General features: G+C 34.0%; 2 protein-coding genes across 4 annotated transcripts in view; one reads left to right on the top strand and one right to left on the bottom strand.

Moving 5' to 3' along the window:
* The window catches only part of LOC147071767 (uncharacterized), a 32,855-nt gene extending 19,578 nt beyond the window's left edge, over positions 1-13,277 (top strand). Inside the window, exons 2-5 of one of the 2 annotated variants that reach the window (XM_085946678.1) lie at positions 7,716-7,851; positions 9,771-10,147; positions 10,929-11,076; positions 11,718-13,277. In XM_085946678.1, the coding sequence (XP_085802804.1) occupies positions 7,717-7,851; positions 9,771-10,147; positions 10,929-11,076; positions 11,718-12,509 (1,452 nt within the window). In that variant the 5' untranslated portion in view covers position 7,716 and the 3' untranslated portion in view covers positions 12,510-13,277. Of the gene's footprint in view, positions 1-7,516; positions 7,852-9,770; positions 10,148-10,928; positions 11,077-11,717 lie in introns of those variants that run through there. The other variant, XM_085946677.1, reaches the window with a different exon arrangement.
* A 713-nt stretch (positions 13,278-13,990) lies between these two features.
* LOC147071766 (40S small subunit processome assembly factor 1) lies at positions 13,991-19,856 on the bottom strand. Of its 2 annotated transcripts, none has more exons than XM_085946679.1 (3): positions 19,299-19,856; positions 17,077-17,288; positions 13,991-14,102 (listed from the first exon to the last, which is right to left on the bottom strand). In XM_085946679.1, exons 1-3 carry the CDS (start codon positions 19,561-19,563, stop codon positions 14,043-14,045), a joined length of 537 nt encoding a protein of 178 aa, XP_085802805.1. In that variant the 5' UTR covers positions 19,564-19,856; the 3' UTR covers positions 13,991-14,042. The 2 variants fall into 2 exon arrangements, 1 of the variants encoding a protein (XP_085802805.1); XR_015070599.1 differs by lacking the exon at positions 13,991-14,102 and adding an exon at positions 15,538-15,922 and having other exon boundaries at positions 16,385-17,288.
* Between the last annotated feature and the right edge of the window lie 4,856 nt (positions 19,857-24,712).

Raw genomic sequence — 24,712 nt, 5'->3', positions numbered from 1 at the left:
GCGACCGCGCCAGTGACAAAAAATGCGCCCCTTACGTAATACAAAACTTATAGTTTTTCACATTTGTACGACTTATGAATATTATAGAATTTATTTAAATAATAGATATATACTGATTAAATATTAAATAATATACTTATTAAAAAAAATGCTTTTAAAAAAGTGTCTATGGTCCGCAAAACTGTAAAAAACAAGGGTACAACTCTTCAAATACTTGCAGATACTTAAATGAAAAACAGTGAATTTTCAACATAAATTGCTCAGCAATCGATAAATATTAATCAAATTTATAACAAACTATTTTATTTCGAAAAATATTTTTTTTTTATAATCAATAATCATAAGAAGGATCGTTGACTTCATAATTTGGTAATTTCAAGATTAAAATGTCTTTTTTACTATTTCCATTTTCTACTCTTGAAATTTCCCACGACCTGAGAATACTGCAATGGTGCTCGCTAAACAAATTTAGGACCTATTAAACATGGCGAGGGCGGAATCCTCGCGATTGAGGGACCGCGCAGTCATTAAACTCCCATTTCTTGATATTGAGTTCACTAAATACGAAGACATGTGGGGCTATTCTAAAATCAACAAAAAGTGGTAAATATGTTATATCATATCGTTTCTGTTCTGGCAGAACACACTAACTGGAGAATACTAGTTTTGAGTAATTTGACTTGACTTGAAGTTGTTGATGTGAGTGTGAGTTTATGTGAGTTTTGTGAGTTATGTGAGTTTATTAAGTAATCGTAAAAAGGATGACTTTAAAATAAAGACTGTTTATTTATTAAAAAGGTTTCCAGACGGTAAAGTTTGAAATAAAGAACATTTTGGTATAACTAACTCAAAATGTCATTTTTTCGAATTAGTGTCTTCTGCAAGAACACTGACGATATTCAGACAGTTAATTAATTATCCCGGTATATGAACTGTCACACGTGATGTTTTTTTTAGGATATCCGCTCGAGCGAGATCGAGTATGGCACTTAGGTACATCTGAGAATTATTGAGATGTAGCGATTTTTTAAATTCACCGTGAATTGTCAAATGTTATTGAGTTGTAGTTACCAATAATTCTTATGGATAATCGCCTTACATACGGAATTTCCCCGATTGGTATACGTTATCCGTGTTCTTTATGATCAAGAAAAAACGGAAACGTGTTAGTTGGAAACTTGCTAGTTAGAAAAACCTCCTTAGGCTGCAGACACACGGCATTGCAGTAGATGTGCGTCGACACAGTGTCTTATTTGATTCCAATCGCATCCGATTAGAATCACCTGTTGGATTTGTTTTATCTAATTGGTGATTCTAATCGGATGTAATTGGAATCAAATCTGAACTCAACACCTGCGTCGATGCACGTCAACTGCAATGCCGTGTGTCTGCAGTCTTACTTGCATATTTCCTTTTTACTAACTGCTCTACTTTAAATTGTATGGTACCTACATAGATAGGTACCTACTGTGTTTATTAAATACGAAAATTTTGATAATTTTAAGGATTTTAATTTTTAAGGATCAGAATCATCGGTCGAATGCATGCAATGCCATTCTTAACAGCCATTAGGTACAAAAGTAACTATAAATAGCACCTATCAATAAAGTAATAATATTGTCTGCACATTAATGCGTATTTTTGAAAATTGACGACTTAAGAAATGATTATTTTAGAGCGCGACATCTTACCACACGCGAAGAAAAACATTTTTTTGTAAATCACATCATTTATTTTTTTCAGACAAAAATAATCTTTGACGTCATTAGTTGGTAAACAATAATTTTATTTTTGAAAACATAAAATCAAGGAACAATTAAATACCTACATCACTGCAGCTGATGCATATTGGCAGATTTTAATGAGATTTTTTTACGCAATTTTGAATATTATCTGAATATTATCTATCATTCAGTCAGTGATTGATTCTCAAGCGGGTTTCGCAAGCCGTGTCAGACGTTTCGCGAAAACTCGCGAATTTGGTGAAAAAAAATCTTATTGGTAGGTAATAAAGTAAAAACATCTTTCCGGTGACATTTCTAAAAAAATATTTTTAAAAAGTAGTTTGGTTAAATATAGTTGAGATATATTTAAGTGTATCAAACATATTGAAGAGACGCTTTTTATGCCAGACGAAGCCTTCTGTGGTTGCCATATCAAAATAGCGGATGGGGGTTGAAGTTTGTGGGATTTGTCTATGCAACGAGAATCGAATGCCTTTTTTATAGTTTGTATTGCTAGTAAACCAGCGGCCCCTTTTCAGTTTAACTTTCATTCAGTTAGGCTCCATCCCAACAGAAAATGGTTTCCTCCAGCATTTCTTATATTCATCGTAATCGATTTGAGATTTTCCGTCATTTCCACTTCAGACGGCGATTATATTATATCTACTATAGAAGATGACTTGACAAGAAATACCATTCGCTCAACTCTGATCCGGTGACCGGTGAGACAAGACAGCGAATTCGAAACACTTATATTCGACAGGTCGTAGTAAGTCGTAGTTATAGCTCCAAACCAAGTGTTCATCGCTAGACTCAAAAATCGGATTATCTGTGTATGGGGAATGCAATTTCCGGCGCCTCCAAGAATCCCTGTCGTTCGTCAGTCTTCTTGCGTCATTCGACCCGGAACAGTACGGGGTAAAAGTCTACTAGATTTAGGGCTATACTTCAGCTGAGGCACGGTCTAAAACGATCGTGACTACGCGACGCTCAGATTGTGAAAACGACGCGGGACGAACAAAACATAATTTGTCAAAAAAAATCAACATGCGTACATTTAATGTTTTGTTTATTTTTATTTAAGTAATAATAATAATATATTCATTGACATGTTTTGTTTTTAGAGTAGGTAAATACGTAACATTTTTCTAGTCATCTCTACACGATTTAAGAAATAATTCCTCCGACGCCATCACAAAACAAATAGACGTACAAACAGGTCAACTATCGCTATCCGACTGGCAAACGCATGCAAAATTACGTCCCACCTATTGCTGAAAATTATTTGCCGTTTCACTGAAGTATGCTCTTAACTCCGCCTGCCACCTTTATTATTGATATTTTTCCGAAATGAGCCTGTTCTAAAACAATTTTTCTGTGTGCGCGCATTATATTAGAATACCTACACATGTTGCACTGTTTTCCGCATATTTTCGTAGGTTTCAGCTTTCATCATTGTACCGACCCACGCAGTGGCGCACCCAGGATTTATTATTGGGGGGGGGGCCCAAGGAGGAGAATGTAAATTAGTCCCATAGGCTCTTTTTCTTCTTCATATAAATATTTTTACATATTCTCCTAGTTTTTGTTAAATTGGAGGCATAGTGGCGGTAACCGTTGAGCGTGTCATCAGCGACTGGCGGATTGGAAGTAAACAGCGACCATGCTGGACATGTGTACCTAGTATGCTAAAAGATTACTTAAATAATATCGGCTGTGCTACCCGCTTGGTCTAGAGCAGTGTTTCCCAAAGTGTGGTACGCGTACCCCCTGGGGTACGGGAAGAGTTTGGTGGGGGTACGCGCTGCACCGGGTTATGGCTACACCTGCTGCAACAAGCATTAATACAATATCCATGCTAGAAGGTATATCGCATGCGGAAGAAGAGCAATTGGTGGAATTATTAGCTTCAGACGGATTCTTGCAAAATAAATATAAGGAGTGTACTTAAACATCATTTAGGTTGCAAATGCAACATGTGTATCTAGTTTTAACAGAGACATTCCTGAAATACATCTTGCCTTTTCCAACTTCATATCTATGTGAAGTTGCTTTTTCAGCATTTGTAGACATTACGTAAAAAAAAGGAACAGCCTTTTGGGTGTGGAACCGCACCTCAGATTAAAATTAATAACCAATTAATGTTATTTTTTATAATATAACTTTTATTTATATTTTATTATGAATGAATTTTATTTTTCGTTTATTATTATTTTGTTTATGTACTACAAAAGGAATATATAAATATATTTTGATTGTTATTAAAGTACTTATATGCATTTTTCTTTGACGAGGAGTACTCAGTGTTACGAAAATTATAGAAGGGGTACACAGATGTCGAAAGTTTGGGGAATACTGGTCTAGAGAGCTACAATATTTATGCCGAATTCCACCGAAAAAAATGTTCTTTTGATTTACACCACCACCGTAGTGGGTGTAGTCGTTCTTTTCGCCGAATGTTTATCGTAGATTTTTGGTTTTTCAATATTGAAGTTCCAACATATTAATCGAAAATGGACAAAAAAGTATTATTGCATTTAAATTATACACAACCTACTCAATACAACACAGCCTAATATCTCGTTTATCGGTATTTTGTGTATTGCGCTCGGTGTACCTACACCATGGCCCCCACATCCTGAAACGGGCCCTCAGGCTAGGGCAGTGGTCGGAAAACTGCGGCTCTTTGACCCCTTGAGTGCGGCTCTGCCACAGATGCTCTCTGCCATATTTGACATGGCTACAAAGAAGAAACAAAGAAAATGGAAGAGGATAACCGTAAATGTAATGTTGAATAGACCTAGACTTCGCGTTTATTCAAAACTTAAATGGCTTACCGACCTGTATTTATGTGTCGGGAAAAATTGGCGCATTGAAATTTAGAAAGATACAACTAAAAACTCGTAATTTTGCGCTAAATATTCTGTCGATGATGCAAGGAAGAAAGCAGCTGAGGAGAAGAGTCAATAAAAATAAAGTTCTGTATTTAATTAGGTACTGAATAATATCTGTCAACAATGTTAATATTGCAAGTTTTGTGGCTAGTAAAAAGATTTCCAAGAGAGGAAATCAAGAGTAAATTAAGAAATCGATTTATTGATGAGAACCTGGAATCGTGCTTAAAATTAAATCAACAACATACGAACCTGACTTACCTGAAGACCATTATTCACATTGAGTTTGTCAGTCATTGTCATGATTCTATTTTATGGTTACCTGACTTACAATTTAATTTTTATTAATAAATAAGATCATTATTACGTATGATATTCAGTTTTATTCAGTGTACCTACCTATAATTTAATTAGGCCTTAAAACTTTAACTAAAGTTTATTAAGTAAATTAGCAGTGTACCTACTTACTACCTACGTATATAATTTAAGTTTAAGGCTCTCAAAAGAAATCTCAATCATTATACTGTTGATATTTGGCTCTATTGACTAATGAGTTTGCCGACCACTGGGCTAGGGTATTTGGCGGGCCCCCTATCCACCGCTTAGATTAAAGGCAGTGTGAAATACTACATTAACGTTTTTCAAATTGTGTTTTAGTTCAAATTGAGGGTACTTATACAAAGAATTATTGGCGATTTTCAATACATATACTTTAATAATGGAGCTGTCGAGTATCGACACATAATAATCAGAAAATATATTGGACAATTATATAAATTAAAATGTTCATAGTCATGAAGTATATTAGCGCCGCAGGCGACTTTTTTACTATTATAGCTAATTTATGATGTGTGTTTATCTCACTTATCTGGTCAACCCGACACGCCAGGCCCCCCACAGCCCAGGCCCCCAGGTTAGAGCCCTGTCAACCCTCCCCAGCCATGACCTATAGGTACCACTCCGGAATTCGGGTGGACACCGAGAATTTCATTAGGGAACGGGTTTCTAAAAAAACCTGACATTAGTGTTTCGAAATTTTTGTGATAGAAATTAAAATCTAAGAAATTTTACTAAAAAGGGTGCTGGAGAATTACAAATCATTTTTTGCCGTGTTGTTTGTCTAAGCCCAAGGTATAGTTTATTGGCTTTCGATTTCAATGTGTAAAATCATTCTGATGATTTTCATATTTTGGGGGGGGCCAAGGCCCCCTGGCCCCCCCCCTGGGTGCGCTACTGGACCCACGAGTCGGACTGGTTGAGCTTAATGGCAGTATTTCAAGGTGTCATTGTTTGGTTGACAATGTACTGACTCCTGAAAAGGGCACTACAACATTACGCATACGATTTTCAGTAGGGAAATGCGCTTTCTCTCAGCGGAAAACTTTTCCACGTAGGAGGTAGATAGATACCGTTCATATTTCTAAGTGGCATTAGATATTGAAATTTATTCCATGTAGGTTTTATTACACAATATATTATTAAATGAATAAAAAGGTATTTGAATTAAAAACTATTAATATGCAATACTATTACTAAAATTTGGAAATATTCAGACGCCGTCTAGAAATCAAAGTTTAGTACCTATTTATATATTTCATTTAAAATTACAAAAGGCCATAGTCAACATTCATGGTATTTGAAAAGGGTGGCACATCAAATGCACAGCAAATATTTTTTTACGTGATTAGCAATGGCATCGGTGCTATGGGCCAAGACACACGGCATAGTGAGTCTTACTTGATTTCAAATGTACCCAATTGAAATGGTCTTGCTTCATTCAAATTAGGTAGATACTGTTTGTCTTAACTCTTCTTAACCCTCAGTCGGTACCTACAGCTAATCGACCGTAATGCAATGCAGATTTAAGTAAGTACAATTATTCTGTACTTACATATTTTTTATAATAATAATATACCTATGTATGTATCTTAGGTTGTTCTAAATTGTGCAAATAACAATAGTTCCGTCCGAGTCTCCATAATCACTCACTATAGGTACGATTTTATAACGCAAGGTACCATCATACCTAGATCAGAATAATAACCGTGTGTAAATTATTTTGATTAAGGCTCTCGTAGCTAGACAAGTTTAATTAACTAGAAATAAAACAAAGCGGTATCTATTTGTCTACAAGTCGACAAGAAACACGGGCAGTTCTATAATTAGTTAAAAATAAAGCTATTTTTGCCACTAATATGAGAAATAATATGCCGTATGGAAACTGATACACATGTCTTACTAATGCTCAAAGATTACGCTATACCGGTTACGGGGGTCATCATATCTTGACTTATCAGACGACTCCGTGATCCCAAAAATGCGCAACCGGACAAAACCAGAACTTATTGACTGGATCTTCGCTCGGGGCTGATAACAGAACCGCCGCTTGCCATCAGCTAAAATGTCCGAACACACGTCCCGGCTGTGAGCGAAAAGCGAGTTTTCTACCATATATTTTAATGATAATCAGTAGCTATTGTTGTGTCGACTTTATACAAGTTGATCTGTCGTTTTGTCCGATATATTTACAATAATCACACAATCCAGGGGATTCATGTAATATATCATGCGTCTAGAAAAGGAAAAGTATATTTTCAACAATGATTCGTTCGAATGCATTGTCATTTTATAGCTGATATTGCTGGGTTTTAATGTGATTTTCACATGTATATCCATTACAGAGTCCCAGATTTTTCGATAGGTGATAATTTTTCTACGTATAATCGTTTTATGGCAGCAGAATGAAAGATTTTCCGGTGTCATAACATTTTCAGAGAGAGACAGAGCATCGTCTGTTTGTTGGGGGGAAACGAGGTTCTTGTTTTATCAGTTGTATCACATATCAAAGTCTACACAGAGTCTTTTACAAATAAAAGCATACACACATGATACGAGAGCATTCAGTTTGTGAATATACTTACACCGAACAATAGTGGAAGTGAAGTTATTGGTTGACTGATGATTTAATAATTAATACATTATCAATATTAATAAAAGTTTTCTGTATGGATTTGCGCGCGTCCATTCAAAGGATTGTCTGACTGTGTATTTTGTTTTTCAATTAGTTTTTGAAAATGTTGATGTTTTATGATTCGAGAATGGGGGGTCCAATCGCAGAGTCGTGCAGGGCTCCCTGTTGGGGTCCTCCGCAGGCGCGCTGGTTTGCCCCTCTCTACCCAACCATGACGGACATCATTGATGATATCCACAGCATCCCCCCTAGTTCCCCTCAGGTAATTAATATATTTTTCTTTGTCCTTCCCTAATGTCCTAGTCATTATTATAGTATCTATCCTACAATTTATAGATAGGTTTAAAATAATTTTACCTTAGTACCACTCTTGAGTAGTAATAATCAGTGGCGAAGGGTGGAGGTAGGCTGTTAAGATTCGCTATAAATAATGCACACTAAACTTTTTTAGTCATATGTATTTGTTTTTATTGAACTAAGACTACAATTTACAGATGGTGTTAGTTAGTTTTTAAAAATCAATTAAACCCGGCCTAAACGAAACCATAATAGTTTTGATCTAATTTGGGCAATACGACAAAATTGTGCACACTTTTTCATTCATAGTTATTTGTTTTCATTGTATTACAAATACATATTACACATATTGTTGGTTAATTTTTTTAATTCATTAAGCCCTGCCTATACCAAACTATAATAAATAAAAAATATTATTCTATTTATAAAGTATTCAAAGTTATGTATGATTTAATTGCATAATTTTAGATATTTTATAGATAGACATGTATTTTTTGACTAATATCTATTATGGCTTGGTTTCTCAGGGTTTAATTGAATTTTAAAAACTAACCAACACTATCTGTAAATTGTAGTCTTATTTCAATGAAAACAAATATGTATGTGTGAAAAAGTTTAATGTGCACTGTTTATGGCGGATCTTAACAGCCTACCTCCACCCTTCGCCACTGAGTAATATGCATAGGTATACCTACATTTATATGAATGGGGTACGGGGATAATTATTATACAATGCCATGAATGCAAATATCCACATTAGTAGATGGATATCCATTCAATAAACTAGCGAGCTTTCATTGCATATCGGAAGTAAATTTATGTTTAATTTGTAACGTCCCTGAATTAAATAAGGTCATATTTAAGCTGAGAAAATTATTTTTGGTTTTATGCGATTTCATAATATTATAGATCTATTATTATCTATCGAAAAAATCTGTACCTAACAATATTTATTCTGAATCCTTTAAAACAGACATTGCAATTTACAATATCAATTGCATAGGTACCTATTATGGTATTTATTTGATAATAATTATAGGTAATCATTATCTCGCTTTGATCGATATCATCAAATCGTTAATTTTTTCCTGCGTGTTGTCTGCGATTTTAAGATACTACTTACTGATAATTCATTATTTTCAGTACCTAATGTGATTAACTAAGAATTCAAAATTACGTACCTACCCTAGAGCCTTCGAATGCTCAACATCGAATCGAGATTTTCAAATATTTCCCGAATCTTCAAACGAAGTAAATTATTGTAGGTTATGACACAATTATTTATAAAACTTACAAACAATTATTTCATAACATAAAATAATACTATGACGGGACCTACTTGTAAGGTTATTCCCAATTTGAGAAGTTGCGGTAATTTCCCTAAATGCATTTTACCGAAATAGATGAGAAAATATATTATCCCGGTTTTCCTATTCATCCAAAATATCAATTATTGCATATAATTATCATAAAATTCTTACGAACCCAATTTCACTGGACGTTTACAGATTGAAATTATTGCGATTCCAGAAAATACGTCAACCGTAAAAAGGTAGCTTTAGTGGACCACTTCACACTTCTCCGTAGGACTAACACAAACACAAACATTAATACATAGTATATTAATGCCTACTTACCTATAAAAGAAGATTTTTCCTCATCATACTGGGAAATTGAAAATTTTACCTCTTGGATTTAGAATTTTATAACCATGCTCAATCAATGTTTTAGTTTATGGTGTGAACAGTTCAGGGATTTAGTCTTAATCAATATTGATATTTTTTACTTTAATATATAAAGTTTTTATTATATAATATATATATTTGAAATAAGACATAATCAACGATTGCATGTTAATAATAATATTTGTTTCTTTTGTTACAGAGCGACAGTGATTCAACACATTCGAGCGCCTTCTCCGAATACCGATCTGCAGTGACCAGCCCGAGAGCCTCAGACGCGGCTACATACTACGCCACATTCAGGATCCAACCGAGCTCAGTCAGTGACCACGTAGTCCCGTCTGAGGCAGCATCCAAAGGCATCTGGAGCCCATTGCTGTTGGATACCAGAATTGGTGACTCGGCAGAAAAAAGAACGAGTGTTTCGTTTGATTGCCGGTGGCGAGGTTGCAGGGAGTCATTTGCCATGTTGGAATCATTGTCTACTCATGTGGCTTCAAACCACGCCGACATTGACAGAGGTCTCTTCTACTGCGGCTGGGAAGGCTGCACCAGAGGAGATAAAGGATTTAACGCAAGGTGAATATTATCTACATAATATAGGCATTATATTATGTCCATTGATTTGTTTTCTAACATTAAAATTAACTTAAGCAAATAGTGCATTGGTGTTCTTGAGACTAACCTTTGAAGGTCGGAAAGTTTTACGATTATCTCAACTGGAAGTTTTTGTCTATTTTTGACCGAGGGGGATTCGACCACAAATTTTATATTTGACTGCCGTGATATAATTGCATTGTAAATATTTCTTCTGGTAAAGATGCCTACCTACTTTTGTTGGGCTTGGCACAGAGGCGGGTGCTTCTTCTGTCTCAAGGTTTTTTTCATGAATTTTTCAGGCTCCGCAGCCCCAATCAATTTGTGGTCCCTGGGTTATAGCCCTATGGTAAATACGCCCTTACCCCAGAATATTTAAACCTCCCTGTCAAAATTATGTCATATTTTTTAACGTCACTTCTTAAAAATTCATTTATTGAAAATGATTCAGTACCCATATCATCTCAGAGTATTTTATTATTAGAAAGAGTTTTGTTGGTCTGTCCGACCTCAAGTTTTGTGGCATCTTTCTACAACCCTCCCCCCGTGCTCTTCGTAACAAAACGTCACTTTATATAGATCATTACATCCCTCAAATTAGGACGTGACGTCATATATAGAAGACTCCTAAATGTTTAGTGTTCTGTACCTATTCCACTGGACATTATTTTTAAAATCTGGTGCTAAATGAAAAAAGTATCATATTTCCTTGCAGATTTTTATCTTCTCAATATTAATGAAGTATTTTTCATTTTATTTTCAGATACAAAATGCTGGTACATGTTCGCACACACACAAATGAAAAACCTCACAAGTGTGGCCAGTGTGAAAAATCCTTTTCGCGGGCGGAAAATTTGAAAATTCACACCCGATCACATTCAGGAGAGAAACCATACGTCTGTCCAGTTGAGGTGAATAATATTATATTACCTATCTTTATTTTTCAGTTTTCTTTCTCACGTATAGAATAATAAAATAGTAAGAGAAATCTACCAGTTTTAAAAATATTTCACGGACAATGGTTAGAATTAAAATAATATGATATTATAAAAGGTAACACTTATTATTTAAAATTATCTCAACAATTTTTTTTTTTTTACAAAATCCTATTTTTCAAATTATTTTAAGACACAATCAAAAAATTTAATGAAAATTTAAGGTAGACTTTTATTTACTGCAATCTAGGATTCAAGTTAGATAGATAAATATTGTATGTCGATCTCTGTGAAAGATTCTTGAATCCTTAACACTTCCAATCATTTCAAAAACCAATCTACAAACAGTTTCTAAATCATGCTCATACAATGAAATAACTGCAAATCTCTTCCAATACAAAGAATATCATGTTATTTTAAAAATTTCCAAATTCCATTTAAGTATAACAAAAATTAGACAGTTTTAACTGTACTGAAAAATAAATGTTATTGATTTAAAAAGTTTACATGATAAATTGATATCACATAAGAACACGAAATTCCAAATATCAATTCTTCGCAATCGAATCAATATGTATAATTTAAAATTTACCAATTATTGTCTATTATTGTTACAGGGATGCAACAAGGCTTACTCAAATTCAAGTGACCGTTTCAAGCATACGAGAACACATTCTGTCGACAAACCATACTGTTGCAAGATTGTTGGTTGCCAAAAACGCTATACCGATCCTTCAAGTCTCAGAAAACATGTCAAAACATACAAACACATTAGCGTGCCTCAAATTCAATCAGAAGTCGACTCCAGTTCATCCCAAAATATCAATGAAAATGCACCTTCAAGTATCCCTCGTGATGTTTCAACAATACAATATTACAATTCTAAATTTAATAATAGCAACACTGTAAGGGTGCCATCTGTTAGCTTTTCGGAAAGCTCCAATAATAATTATGAATTTAGTGAAAAAATTGTACAAAGAAAATATTCATATTCGGAAAATGATAACCGTGTCACCTCAGAAAACGTTTATATGGAATACAGGAGTCACACAATGGATAGTTTTAACAATGTCAGTGATAGAAGCAACTCTTGTTTTTGTAAAGATGCTTCAAGTTGCTGTCACTATGCACAGTGTGAACAATCAAATGAGACACCATCTTATGCGCATTCAAACTTATCCTCGAGACTAGAAATGGCTGAAAATGAAATTGATGTAGTGAGTGTTGAAGAAGTCTTGTTGAATGAGCCTCTCAACCTGAAGAGACCTCACTCTACTGACGATGATGAAATTTATGAAAATGGTGCTTTAAATTTGGAGAAAAGAGTCAAGACTGATGAGAATAACTATAGCCAGCAATTTTTTTCTGATACCCCTTTAGATTTGAGTGTCCACAAAAATGTTTTGTGATTGTTGGATTGTTACCAATTTTGCGTTTGAGACTGTCTTCGATGTACGAAACCTCATTTTATTAATCAGTTTTACTTTGAAAGAGTTAATCTCTTTTTAGTGAAACCGAGAATGTTTGTTCTGTAATAAGAGAAGCAAATTTGTATTGTGTTATTAGTTTAATATTATTATGTGTCCCATGGACCAATTTGCCAGATAATGATCTCATAATTTTTGTTTATTTGATTAGGTAGGGTACAAGAATTGAAAAATAAGAGAATTCATAATATTTATGAGTGATATTGTTTTGTGTTTGTTTTCGTGAGAGTATTATTATAAGTGTTATTTTTTATAATACTTCATTAAATATATTGAATACTGCAATATTTTTTATTTGCCATCTATATCCTTTGTTCCAAATTATTATTGCAGCCATTCGCCATGAAAAATATAATTCAGCAGAAAAAAAATACATGAAAATTCTAATAATTTGATCATTGCTTCAACTTCAAGCTGACATTTAAATTTCAATATGCATAATATAACTAACGTAGGAAGGTTCTTTGTATATTATGCTGCAGATGATCTATTTCTCATAAACTAAATCAAAATGATATATATTTTTATGAATCTTTAAAAATACTAAAATTTATTATTATGAAGAATGCTTGCCAGATATTGATATCTTTTATGATGATGGAACCAAAATGTAATAAACTGAAGATAAAAAAGATTTCATCTAATGTTTCTGCATCTGATATTTATTGGAGACATTACAAGGAGAGAGAAGAACACAGAAAGGCAAAAGATAAAAATAGTAGTAAGTATATAAAAACTGCCGAATAATTTAGGTGAAAAGATCTTCATCCCCCCTTCATGATACACAAATTTTCTAAAATTAAATTTGCTTTTGTGCCGACCAGGTCGGACCTTTTGTGCCCTCAACTGATTGGATCAATTCTCACTAAGGCTAATGATAAAATTAGCTGCATGTCATTTCGCATTGTAAATTCAATCAAAGCAAGCTTTACACTTGAAAATATCCGAAAATAATTACCGCCACAGTTTTCATGAATTCGCTTGGATATCATTCATTATTTGAACAAACAATACTACAGTAAATACTATTAATTACTTATTAAGTACTTGTTCAAACATAATTTGCAATAGATGGCGGTGATAGTAGAAATAAGAAAATATGGAAGAAGACATGTGGCCATCAATTCATGTATAATTTTTAAGACAATGCACAATGTTAGTTATGAGCACTAGAGACAATCATATTTTTAATCCAACCAACGGTCGCCATAATATGAATTATTTTATAAATACTACAGACTTAATTTGATCAATATAATGGTGATAATAATAATATCATCTATGGCACAAATGTAGAAGAAAATCTTTTTCCGTATGCAACTTCTTTGGTGTATGTATGGTCACTATATTTCTTTTAATTATGCGTAGGATGGTAGTAAAGTAAAACTAAAAAAAATGCTATGTGAGTTTCATTTAATAAAGATATTTATTGTTGTATGGTATTGTTTTATCAATTCATCTTTTCCTTTTGTGAATTTTCTTCGCAGGTGTTTTCTTTGTTGTATCCAGAGTTGCCTGAAAAATAAAACATTGTTATTTTTATGATCTAACATGAAGTATGAATTTTATTATTGAAGACGGGTACCCTCGAAAATTCCACTAGCTCAACACTGGGGAACGCAAAGTCTGTTGGCGGATGAATTACTCCATGATATAATTAAGTCTCGTCACTTGATTGTGCGGGATGAAGACAGTTTCTGTAGGAGATCAAAGGCTCTTAGTGGTGATTATGATAATTATTAAATCCCTAATAAATGTGTAAATTTAAGCATTAAGTATATGCCTGTACATGGTATTAAAAAAATTTACAACTTCAACGAATTCTCTCATGTGGTGGAGCACCGCCCCAGACCTTTTTGCTTTACTGATTTTTGATGCATGATTTTTCGAAGATTGCAGATAGGTGAGAGAAAATTTAATAAGAATCCTTGAAATGTTTTATAATAATAAAACCGATTTTACACATCAATGAAGTAATACCTATGTGCAATAATTAATTGTAGAATATCACTAATCCCGCAGTTCCTTCCGCGAGTTAAACATAAGGTATTTTTAGTGATATTTTATATTTATAAATAAATCCACTTGAATTATTGAGCTGTTAATACTCGGCATCGTATTATGAAGCACTGATTGTGACTCCCTTTTGTGATAGCCAAGTAACATGCGATCTTTCACCATATTGGATAAATAGTAGTCATTTTTATTAGTTAAGAAACACACTAAAAAATAATTATAAAATAAAATACTGCCTGTGGAATAGCGCCGCAGGTGACTTTTTTAATTATTGGAGAAAATTTGTGATGTATGTATATCTCACTCAACTGGTCAACCAGCCATGCTGGACCCCACGCTACAGCCCTGTCAGCCCCCCCACCCCTTGTGGGGGCCATGAAATATGAGCTAAGTATAATATACTCATATTATATATGAGGCGCCGAGTCGCTAAACTGGCTCCTGGGGGTTTTTTGAGTTTTGAGTAAATCACGAAAAACTGTTATGGGCAGTGTGATAACTTTAAGTGTAATTTAAGTTATTTTCTAGTTTCCGGTTTATATGGAATAGTAAATTAAAACGTCAAATTCAATTTATATGCGCCAATATTCAAAATAAATGCATTTTAATTGTCCGGAGAGCACACTTGCATCACTCGCTGTCGCAAGGAGCCAAATTTGTGACTCACACTTTGACGTTACATGTCAATAGAGTCGAATTTGGCACTTATAGAATAAGGTCGGCCGGAAATGACTGTTCAGTAGCGGGTCGTATTTATTTCTTATATATAGATATTTTGTATTAATTAATATAGATATTTTAGAATTTATTTTGCCAAACAAATATTTTCTCACCATACTTACCTACTACACGGTAAATCCTTTTTTACATTGCATCTTTTTAGCATTTATAGCGGTAGGTATGTATGTATGTACATAGAAAAAAGCATTTTTTCAGAATAAAGAATCGTGTTTATTAATGAGAAGCGAGCAAGAAATTACACAGTATACACAAATATGTGAATAAGTGATGGTCCCAATAACACATACATAGAAAGCATAATCATTGATGATCTAGTTGTTCCAAGATGGAGAGAGGAATCAAAAGTAGGTAGGTCACTATAAAATTAAAAAGATTTATTTCTTTCAGCCCCACTGTGTGACATCACTGAAACTCCTTTACAATACTTCACTATAAATGTATCTTGAGCAAGTTTCACTGCCTTTTCATAAAATGCAGTATGGAAATGTCTAATATCAGTTTCATTTAATGAACTGCACTTGAAGTTCTTAGTGTCATGATTACACTGAGGATACTCGGGCAATTTTTTAGATGAATATCTGTAACAAATTATGAAAAATACAATAATTAATAACTTTGAAAATAAAAAGTAAAGACAGAGGTTAATAAAATATATATACAAAAGTATAAAATACTTAGATATTATGTAAATATATTACTTAGATATTACTTAGATATTACTTAGATATTATGTAAATATATATTATGAAATTTATGGCGGTTATCTTAAATCAATTTATTATAAGTCATCAAGTGATTAAAAAATAATGTCCAATTATTAAAGGTCCCAACAATATTATTTTTTGACACAAGCAAAATATGTTAAAAATCTGTACTTAGAGATCTCATAATAATTACATCACGCTAAATATACAATATTATGTATCTACGGCATAATTTTAAAAAAGCGTACGAAACAAAAAATAATATTATGAAACACCACTGGATTATTGAAACATCTATAGCAAAAATTAATGTTAGGAATGTCAATTTTTAAATACCTTTCTTGGCGTAACACGTTACATTTCCAGCCAGCTGGATTTCTTAAACGCTTCCTTGATTCTCCTGGTAGAGATTCCGTTACACTTACTAATGAAACGACCATTATTAATTAGTAAAAACAATCAAATAGACGAAGCAAAATCAAGGTTTTCTCACTGCACAGACGCAAACGGTTTGACGCGGTTGTATAGAGATTTTACCGTACGTTTGAAATCAGTATTTGAATGGCGGCGTCTGATTGGTCGGTTAAGAAGAGACAATTTAGCGACTCCATATTTTTTCAAAGAGCGCGCTTGGCGACTCACGTCAATATTCATTTTGATTTTTTGATGAAATTGGGAGGAATTTGAAACTCTCAACTGGAAAAGTCGATAGATCTATCGATAGAGCATCTAAGTACATTCAAAACTCATTTTATCGAAAAATCGCCAGGAGCCAGTTTAGCGACTCGGCGCCTCATATATTATATTCATATTATGAAAAGATGAAAAGTAGTGATTGTGATTTTGAAAAAAACATTGACCCAGCATTACTTCCTTTAGTACACCACTGGTGGTAAATTAGTAAGATTCTATTGTGTAGTAAAAATAGGATAGCTACCATGAAATAAAATAAAATATCTATGTTTATAAAAAGTGGACTAGGGACGAATTTAGTAGGCAATTATTGTAGAAAATTCTAAAAGGTTTACCTTTCCATACATATCCAGGAATTCTCCTTTGTGTTTTTTAACACCGCCATGCGCTTTATTGTAGATAAATTTTTTCTTGGCTGTACTAGCACCAACAGCATTTTTTCCTATTTGTTGAAAAGCCAAAGATTTCTTTTCTAGTAGTTTCTGTTTTTGTTTTTCTTGCATTAGTTCTTTGTAGTTTTTATACTCCTTTTTTGGAGGTCTCGCACCTTCAAATTAATAATAATTATATTGTATTATCAACCTTGCAAATTATGTAACAACATAATTTAATATCTGGAAATAGTTTAGTGTGCAAATAATTCTGCATAAACTTAAATATAATAGTTTGGCATAGAATTTTAGCCAATTCCGAGAATTTGCACTGCTCCAGTTTCGGGTCACATGTTTCAACCTACTGTTGTATTTTTAAATAATTGTGGGGTATTTTTCCAAAACTAACTATTTCAAAAATTGGTGAAAATGAGTTTACTATAAGCTTTTTGTGTCAGGCATCGGTCAGTAGGTATATTTATTTTACACCAAATCAATCGAAATCCGCGTTAGAAATTGCAATTTTTTCCAAAATCGACCATTTCCATTAAATCGGAACACTGGAGCATGCGATTTATTCCATAATGTACTATTTCCATAAACAATAGATTTACAGTGCACTCTCAGTAATCCGCCGCTCGATTATCCGACAACTACTATAAATCGCTGTTATTTTTACTAGTTGAAAGTACAAAATCAAGCTCTATGATCCACCGGTAATTGATTGTCAAATTCAGTAGTCCGCCGCGTACAAGTATACAACGCAGATGAGACAGGTTATTTTGGAAACTTCTCCTACGTAAAACGTACGTTAATTGCAAAGAAAGCAATGTACCATGGAGGAAAGTACCCAAGGACCGCATCACAATAATTATGCCGTGCTCCAAAGCAACCGGGACACACAAAATGAAGCTTTTGGTTATAAGGTATGCCAGGAATCCTAAGCCATTCAAGAATATCTGCCTCACTGTACAACTGGTTGTGTCAAGTGATTTACTGTTTAATATTTAGTTAATACTTTGGACGCTGAAGACGCACCTGGCGCTTAATGACAAGGCGGCCGATCGATTTAATTAACGTGCATTTTAAAGGTTGTAATTAAAAAATTATTATCTAGTCAGCAGCGAATGAGTTAATAAACTTAGTTTATAAATACCAATGTATAATTTTGTGAATACTTGATTTTATTATAAATAAAAGCATAATTTGCTAGTAAAAAAAAAGTATTTTTGCGAAATATTTGTTTTAATTTTTACTATAATTTTGTATGTATGCACTATAATCCGCCGCTTTCACTAATTGGACACTTGTCTGGTTTTTGGGGTGGCGGATTACTGAGAGAGTACTGTATTTCAAAAACAATAACCATTTCATTGTCAAATAATAAAATTCAATTATGCTTACAAATTCATATATTCCAAAACTGACCATTTCCCAGGAAAAAACAAAAAAATTTAATTTAGTTTTTCTTAAATAAATACTGATCTATATTCTATGCCAGGGATGGCCAGTGTGTCTACCAGTCGATCCAAGGTATTTTTGGTCGATCGTGGACATAATAATATATTGTACTATTAAACTTAACTGAAATAATCTCTTCAACCAATGACATATCATTAACAAGAAATACAGTCATGCGAAGAACACTAGTCAGTCTTTGAAAAAAAAGTGTGGCCAATCCTGTTCTATACTATGGACTAGTCCAATTTTTACTGATAGTACCCTATCATAATGCATTAATATTTTTTTAATATTTCATTTTTAAGTGTCTGTAATCGAAAATCGTGATTACCGAAAAAATGAAAGTCAGTTATGGAAAAGAACCCCACAATTAGCAACAATAGTATCCAATGACTATGCCAGTCAGTGCAAATTTGTGCATCACGTTCAACTGTTGCAAGTTTTCAATGGGAGGGAACGAGAGGGAATGCAGTGCTGAATGCTGAAGCGGGGGGGGGGGGGGGAATCGCACGCAGCTTATAGAATTATAGAAGACAAACTCTAATATGTTGCGATCAAATTTATCTTGGTAATTGGTTCCTTGAGTGTGCGTTCCTTGAGTGTGAGGTAAGTGGTAAATGGTTCCATGAGTGTGCACGAACAAGTGCAAGGCTTCACAGGGGCTGCAATATAATGAATATAATATTGTGTAAGTAAGGCATTAAAATTAGGTAAAGGAGACATACCTAAACTAATAGCATGGGCAATTTTAGCTTCTTGCTGTTTTTCTGCACTAAATCCTGTGACTCCGAATTTAATAACTTCCCTCCTAGCTCTTTGTATGTCGATACCCTTTCTAGTGTCTTTCAAGCCAACGTTTTCGCGGATCGGCTGAGCTAGAGAGGTTGTTTTCGGTTTACGTTTGTAACTTTCATAAGTGATCACTTTGAAGTCCGAGGCTGCATCTGTCTTCATTTGGGCGCATTTTGTCGGCACAAAATGGTCCGTCATTGCTATATTATTTTATTAAGAAGTATCACTCATCAATGTTCTATATATTATGTACCATTCGCAAAACCATTCAAAATAGAGGTTAAAATATTGTTTTAGTAAAAAGCGCTTTTTAGAAAAGTCCGAAAGAGTATTTAAATACTAAATCTAACTTGAAAATTACTATCAAAAGAATGGCTGGGAAACATTTATGCGATATTTGTAAGAAAAATAGAAGAAAAAAAAAACATTTATTTCTAAATCCACGTGAACTATTTGAACTGTCAAAATTAAGCAGAAATGTAAATAAATATGGCGCTACTATAGAATGTGCTGCCAATACAAAAAAATACTTCTCCGTAAAACCAGTGTCGCCATATTTTTGTCACCGCAGTACGCACAGGTCCATTTACAACACACAATAAAACTCCAACTTTTTTTGGGTGCGTTCGTTTGTGCACGAATTTTTTCGTTTGAACCGAAAAATTCCAATTTCAAATTGGGTGTTCCAGCTAAACGTTGGGTCACCCAATGTTATAATTTCAACTTTTTTTGAGTACGATCGTTTATGCATCGGTAGGTACTGCACGTTTGTGCACGCTATTTTTCATTTGTGGGGGGGGGGGGGGGGGGGGTTATTCGAATTTTAATTTGGGTGACCCAGCTAAATGCTTGATACTTGTGTCACTAAACTTGGGTTTTTTTTTTTTAATTTAAATTTTAAGCACTTGTGCGTCGGTAGTGAACGTTAGTGGACAATTATTTTTTTGCTTTTCACTTATATTCAGCGCGCTATTTGATTTTTAAGTTTGTATGTGTTACGCCGAATGTGCGAAATTGAATATTACATGAAATGGGCAAAATTTTGCCTAAATCATGAAAAATGCAAGCCCGTCGCCTTATTCATGAATTAGACAAAATATCTGGAGAGTGCGTGAATTCGGCAGTAATTTTTCTGCCTAGTTCATGTATTGGACAAATTAGATAGTAGCGCTACGGTGGTATTTTTTGCAACTAAACTAAATGTATCAAAAAAAAGCTCATGCATTGGTCAAAATGTACATATATTATCTATGGTCAAAATAGATGATCGCGCTCCGGTGGTGTTTTTTGCAACTAATCAAACTAAACAAATGTGTCAAATGTCATTGATTATAATATAAAAATATACCAATCAATAACTACAATGACGTTCATATCCTTTTACTATGCGCAAAAAAAATTTAGAACTACAATATGATAACGGAAGAATTTTATTGAAAAGTATATTCGCGATTTGATTCGTGCTTGGGTATCAAACGTGCAATGGTCGATTGAATGTTTGCGATAGTTTGTTGACACTTGATAGCTAACCTCAAAATGGACATTCAGTTGAATAATTTAATTCAGAATTACAAAACCTAACCTAACCTAACCTAACAATAATAATATTATATTATGTCCAATTATAACTAATAAAACCATTCGTATTAAATTTACTTTTTCTTCTGTCATGTTGACAGTTCAAGAATTCCATACCCTGGCGAATTCATGTACTCAGCAGAAAATTTACCTTATTCATGAATAAGGCAACAGGCTTGACTATTACATGAATTAGCCAAAATTTTACCCATTTCATGTAATAGTCAATTTCGCACATTCGGTGTAACATATTATGCAAAACTTGACTGCGTGTTTTAAAAATTTTTTTTTAGTGAAATCTTTTGTCGCATAGCTAGTGCGCATTTCTGCATAGGTACTTTATTATTTTTTTTCTCATATAGTGCGTGAGATATTTGATTTGAAATATTTGATGAACATTAAGTAGAACCACCCAACAAACTTTTAAAACTTTTCATCAATTTGTCTAATATTGGCTTAAGTTTGTGCACTTGCTTTTTCTGTTTTCGAGATTATACCGTGGAAGATATTAAGGTCCATTTATCTGGAATACCCAATGTTAAAACTCCAACTTTTAATAGTAGGTACCTACTCTTTGATGACCGATACTTTTCTTTTTCAAAAAAATACACCTGGGGTGATTAACGAGAGCTTTTTTTTCGAGAAAATTCTTACCGGCAAAATCAAGTAATTCCGTTTTAGCTCTCTCAAGCAACTTCACTCCTATGGTTCATCTATTTATTCCGAAATTTCAAAATTATAGTATTTTCAGACTCATATTATCGTCGTACATAGTATGCAGGCCAAAATTATAGTACAAAAAATACTATATAGTACGGTTGGCAAAACTGTGTAAGAAATAATAGTACAGGTAACCCAGTTTATCACAGAGGATACGTTCTGGAAATGGTCCCGATAAGCGACATTTCACGATCAACAGGGATTCCTTTGTTTGGCCTCTTTACGTTTATTGTGCAAAATTTGTGATTACATACTGTCAAGTAATGCATTGCAGCCATGTTTTACAGCACTCACTCACTCGTAATCTTCGTCGTTCTCTCCTAACAACTCCAGATGTCATTTTCTAGGGACGTATGGCAGTCCATTTCCTGCAGTTCTTCATAATTTAAGGTTCGCCATGTGATTTTAACCAAGTCTGAATAATATCATCTATATCAGGGGGGGGGGGGAAAACTTTTTGGATGGCGGGCCAAATTCAAGAATTCAAAATGAGCGGCGGGCCGCAAGTAAAATACCATTTTTAGATATAAACTATTTATTATCACGAAAAATAAACATTACAAAAAATTTTTTGAGAAGAATGAAACTGTTGTACATTTTTTTAAATTCAGGTGTTAATTTTGTAGTTGATATTCTTAAAACTGCTTGTAAATGGGCATAGGAGATATTTGATCGTAAAGAATTTTTATTGAGGTTCATGATCGAAAATGTTTGTTCACATATATAGATTGATCCATAAATAACGAACATTTTTCTTGCATAATCTTTAAGTTGGTCGAATTTGTCTGAATTAAGGGTATTGTAAAATTTGGAGATTTCTTCACGACGATGCAATTCTCTTAAATCAGTGTCACACTGCAGATCAATAATCTCAAGTTGTAGCTCTGTCAGTACACTATCAATATCTATTTAAAATGGATCGCGTACTATTGCTAAACAAATTTTAATGTTTTTATTTTTTAAAAAATATATAAAAAAGTTATTCATATTCATAAGTACAATTAATGAAGGTGGGCCGCAAAAAAATACCCGACGGGTGATATTTTGAATATCATTTTCATAATAGCAGTAAACTTCAACAATTTCACTGAACAACTTTTTCCAAACACCCTTCATACACGACTGGGTGACTTCATTCCACACTTCGGCGATGTTTCTGATAGCTTTCATAATACGAGGGTGGGTCAATAATTCCTTAGAAAAAAGCATTAAAACAGTTTTTTTTTTATTTATTTTTTTATTTCTCAACATAATCTCCTTGGAGCTCAATACACTTGGTTAGACGTTTCTCAATTTTTTTTAAACCGTCAGAAAAATAAGTTTTCGGAAGGTCCTCAAAATAAGCATTTGTCCGATCGATGACTTCTTCATTTGAAAAAAAACGTTGTCCACTTAGCCATTTTTTTAAGTTTGGGAAAAGGAAAAAGTCACTGGGGGCTAAATCTGGCGAATACGGTGGGTGGTCGACCAATTCGAACTTCAATCCTTCAATTTTAGCCATTGATCGTAAACATGTGTGAACACGGGCATTGTCCTGATGAAAGAGGATTTTTTTCCTGTTTAAATGAGGCCGTTTTTCTTCAATTTTGTTTTTTAGCTGGTCCAATAAAGATGCATAATAATCCCCTGTTATTGTTTTTCCTTTTTCCAAGTGTCAACGAAAATAATTCCACGTGCATCCCAAAATACAGTAGCCATAACCTTACCAGCTGATTTTACGGTTTTCGCATTCTTTGGACATGGTTCGCCTTTCGCAACCCACTGCTTTGACTGTTCTTTCGTCTCGGGAGTATAGTGGTGTATCCATGTTTCATCTACAGTCACAAAGCGACGAAAAAATTCATCCGGATTGCGTTGCATGAGCGACAACAGGGCTTTAGAGGCCACCACCCTTTGCGTTTATTGTCGACTGTGAGCAAACGCGGCACCCATCTTGCAGAAATTTTTTTCATGCCCAATTTGTCATGTAAAATAGAAATGACGCTACCTTTTGAGATCCCTGTAACCTCAATTATCTCACTCAACTTTAATCTTCAGTCACTTAACACCATATCGTGGATTTTATTGATCATTTCTGGTGTAGTCACCTCTACAGGACGTCCTGAGCGTGGTTCATCCTTTGTTGATGTACGACCACGTTTAAATTCATTTAACCAGTTATAAATAGTTGCAAGTGAAGGAGCAGATGTGCCGTGAACTAAATCCAACTCATTTTTTATTTCCTTTGCTGTTAACCCTTTTATATTAAAATGTTTAATAACAGCTCTAAACTCAATTTTCTCCATTTTTGTAAACAAGCAAATTTTTTTTTTAAATGTACGAGAAACACACAACAACCCGACCAATCTGATTGAAACTTCGCAGCATACTGAATCGGTAGTGCCGCTGCATGAAAACAAACCGCTTACAGTACTAGTCGCGCCACCTGTCGGCTTTTCTAAGGACTTATTGACCCACCCTCGTACTAAATTGTTTCCACCAAACCCGCATGGCATCTCTATCACCTCCGTCAGTTTCTTCAATGAGTTGAGAGAAGAAGAGTTAGACGATCCTTGGATCCTTTAAATTCAGAAGCAGTATTCTCCATAAAAAATATGTGGTCGTATATAAAAGACCGTCCAATATCCTTCGGTCGTATAGTACTACGATATGTGTAAACACCGAAGTGCTTCGCTTAGTGCTATGCTTGTCTACTAAAAACACTACTGCCACATTGCACGTTACATGCTTAGGTACAAATTCAGTTGACATTTGGGAGCGCTCAAGTCAACAACAATGTCATTCTCTAAACCAATGATACTCAACCTTTTTTTTCTTCGGGCCAAATACATATATTTGTAAAGTAACACTGGCCGCATCACTACTGGTGTGACGAAAAAAATCATGAAATCCCCCCTTTTTTACGAAACATTTTTGAGATTTTAAAAATTATGCGTGTTTTTTAAATTAATCGTGTACAATAATAGCAACAATCTTATACCAGATCTGATGTGGACCATAATGACAATCCTCTTCGGGTGTCACTATCTGTGCGTCAAAGCCGAAACGA

This window comes from Rhyacophila brunnea, unplaced genomic scaffold (genome assembly GCF_057557595.1).
Source record: "Rhyacophila brunnea isolate RB1 unplaced genomic scaffold, BYU_Rbru_1.0 scaffold_2, whole genome shotgun sequence".
Taxonomy (NCBI): Eukaryota; Metazoa; Arthropoda; class Insecta; order Trichoptera; family Rhyacophilidae; genus Rhyacophila; species Rhyacophila brunnea.
The sequence above is the reverse complement of the archived record's forward strand: the minus strand, read 5'-3'. Positions and strand labels throughout refer to the sequence as shown.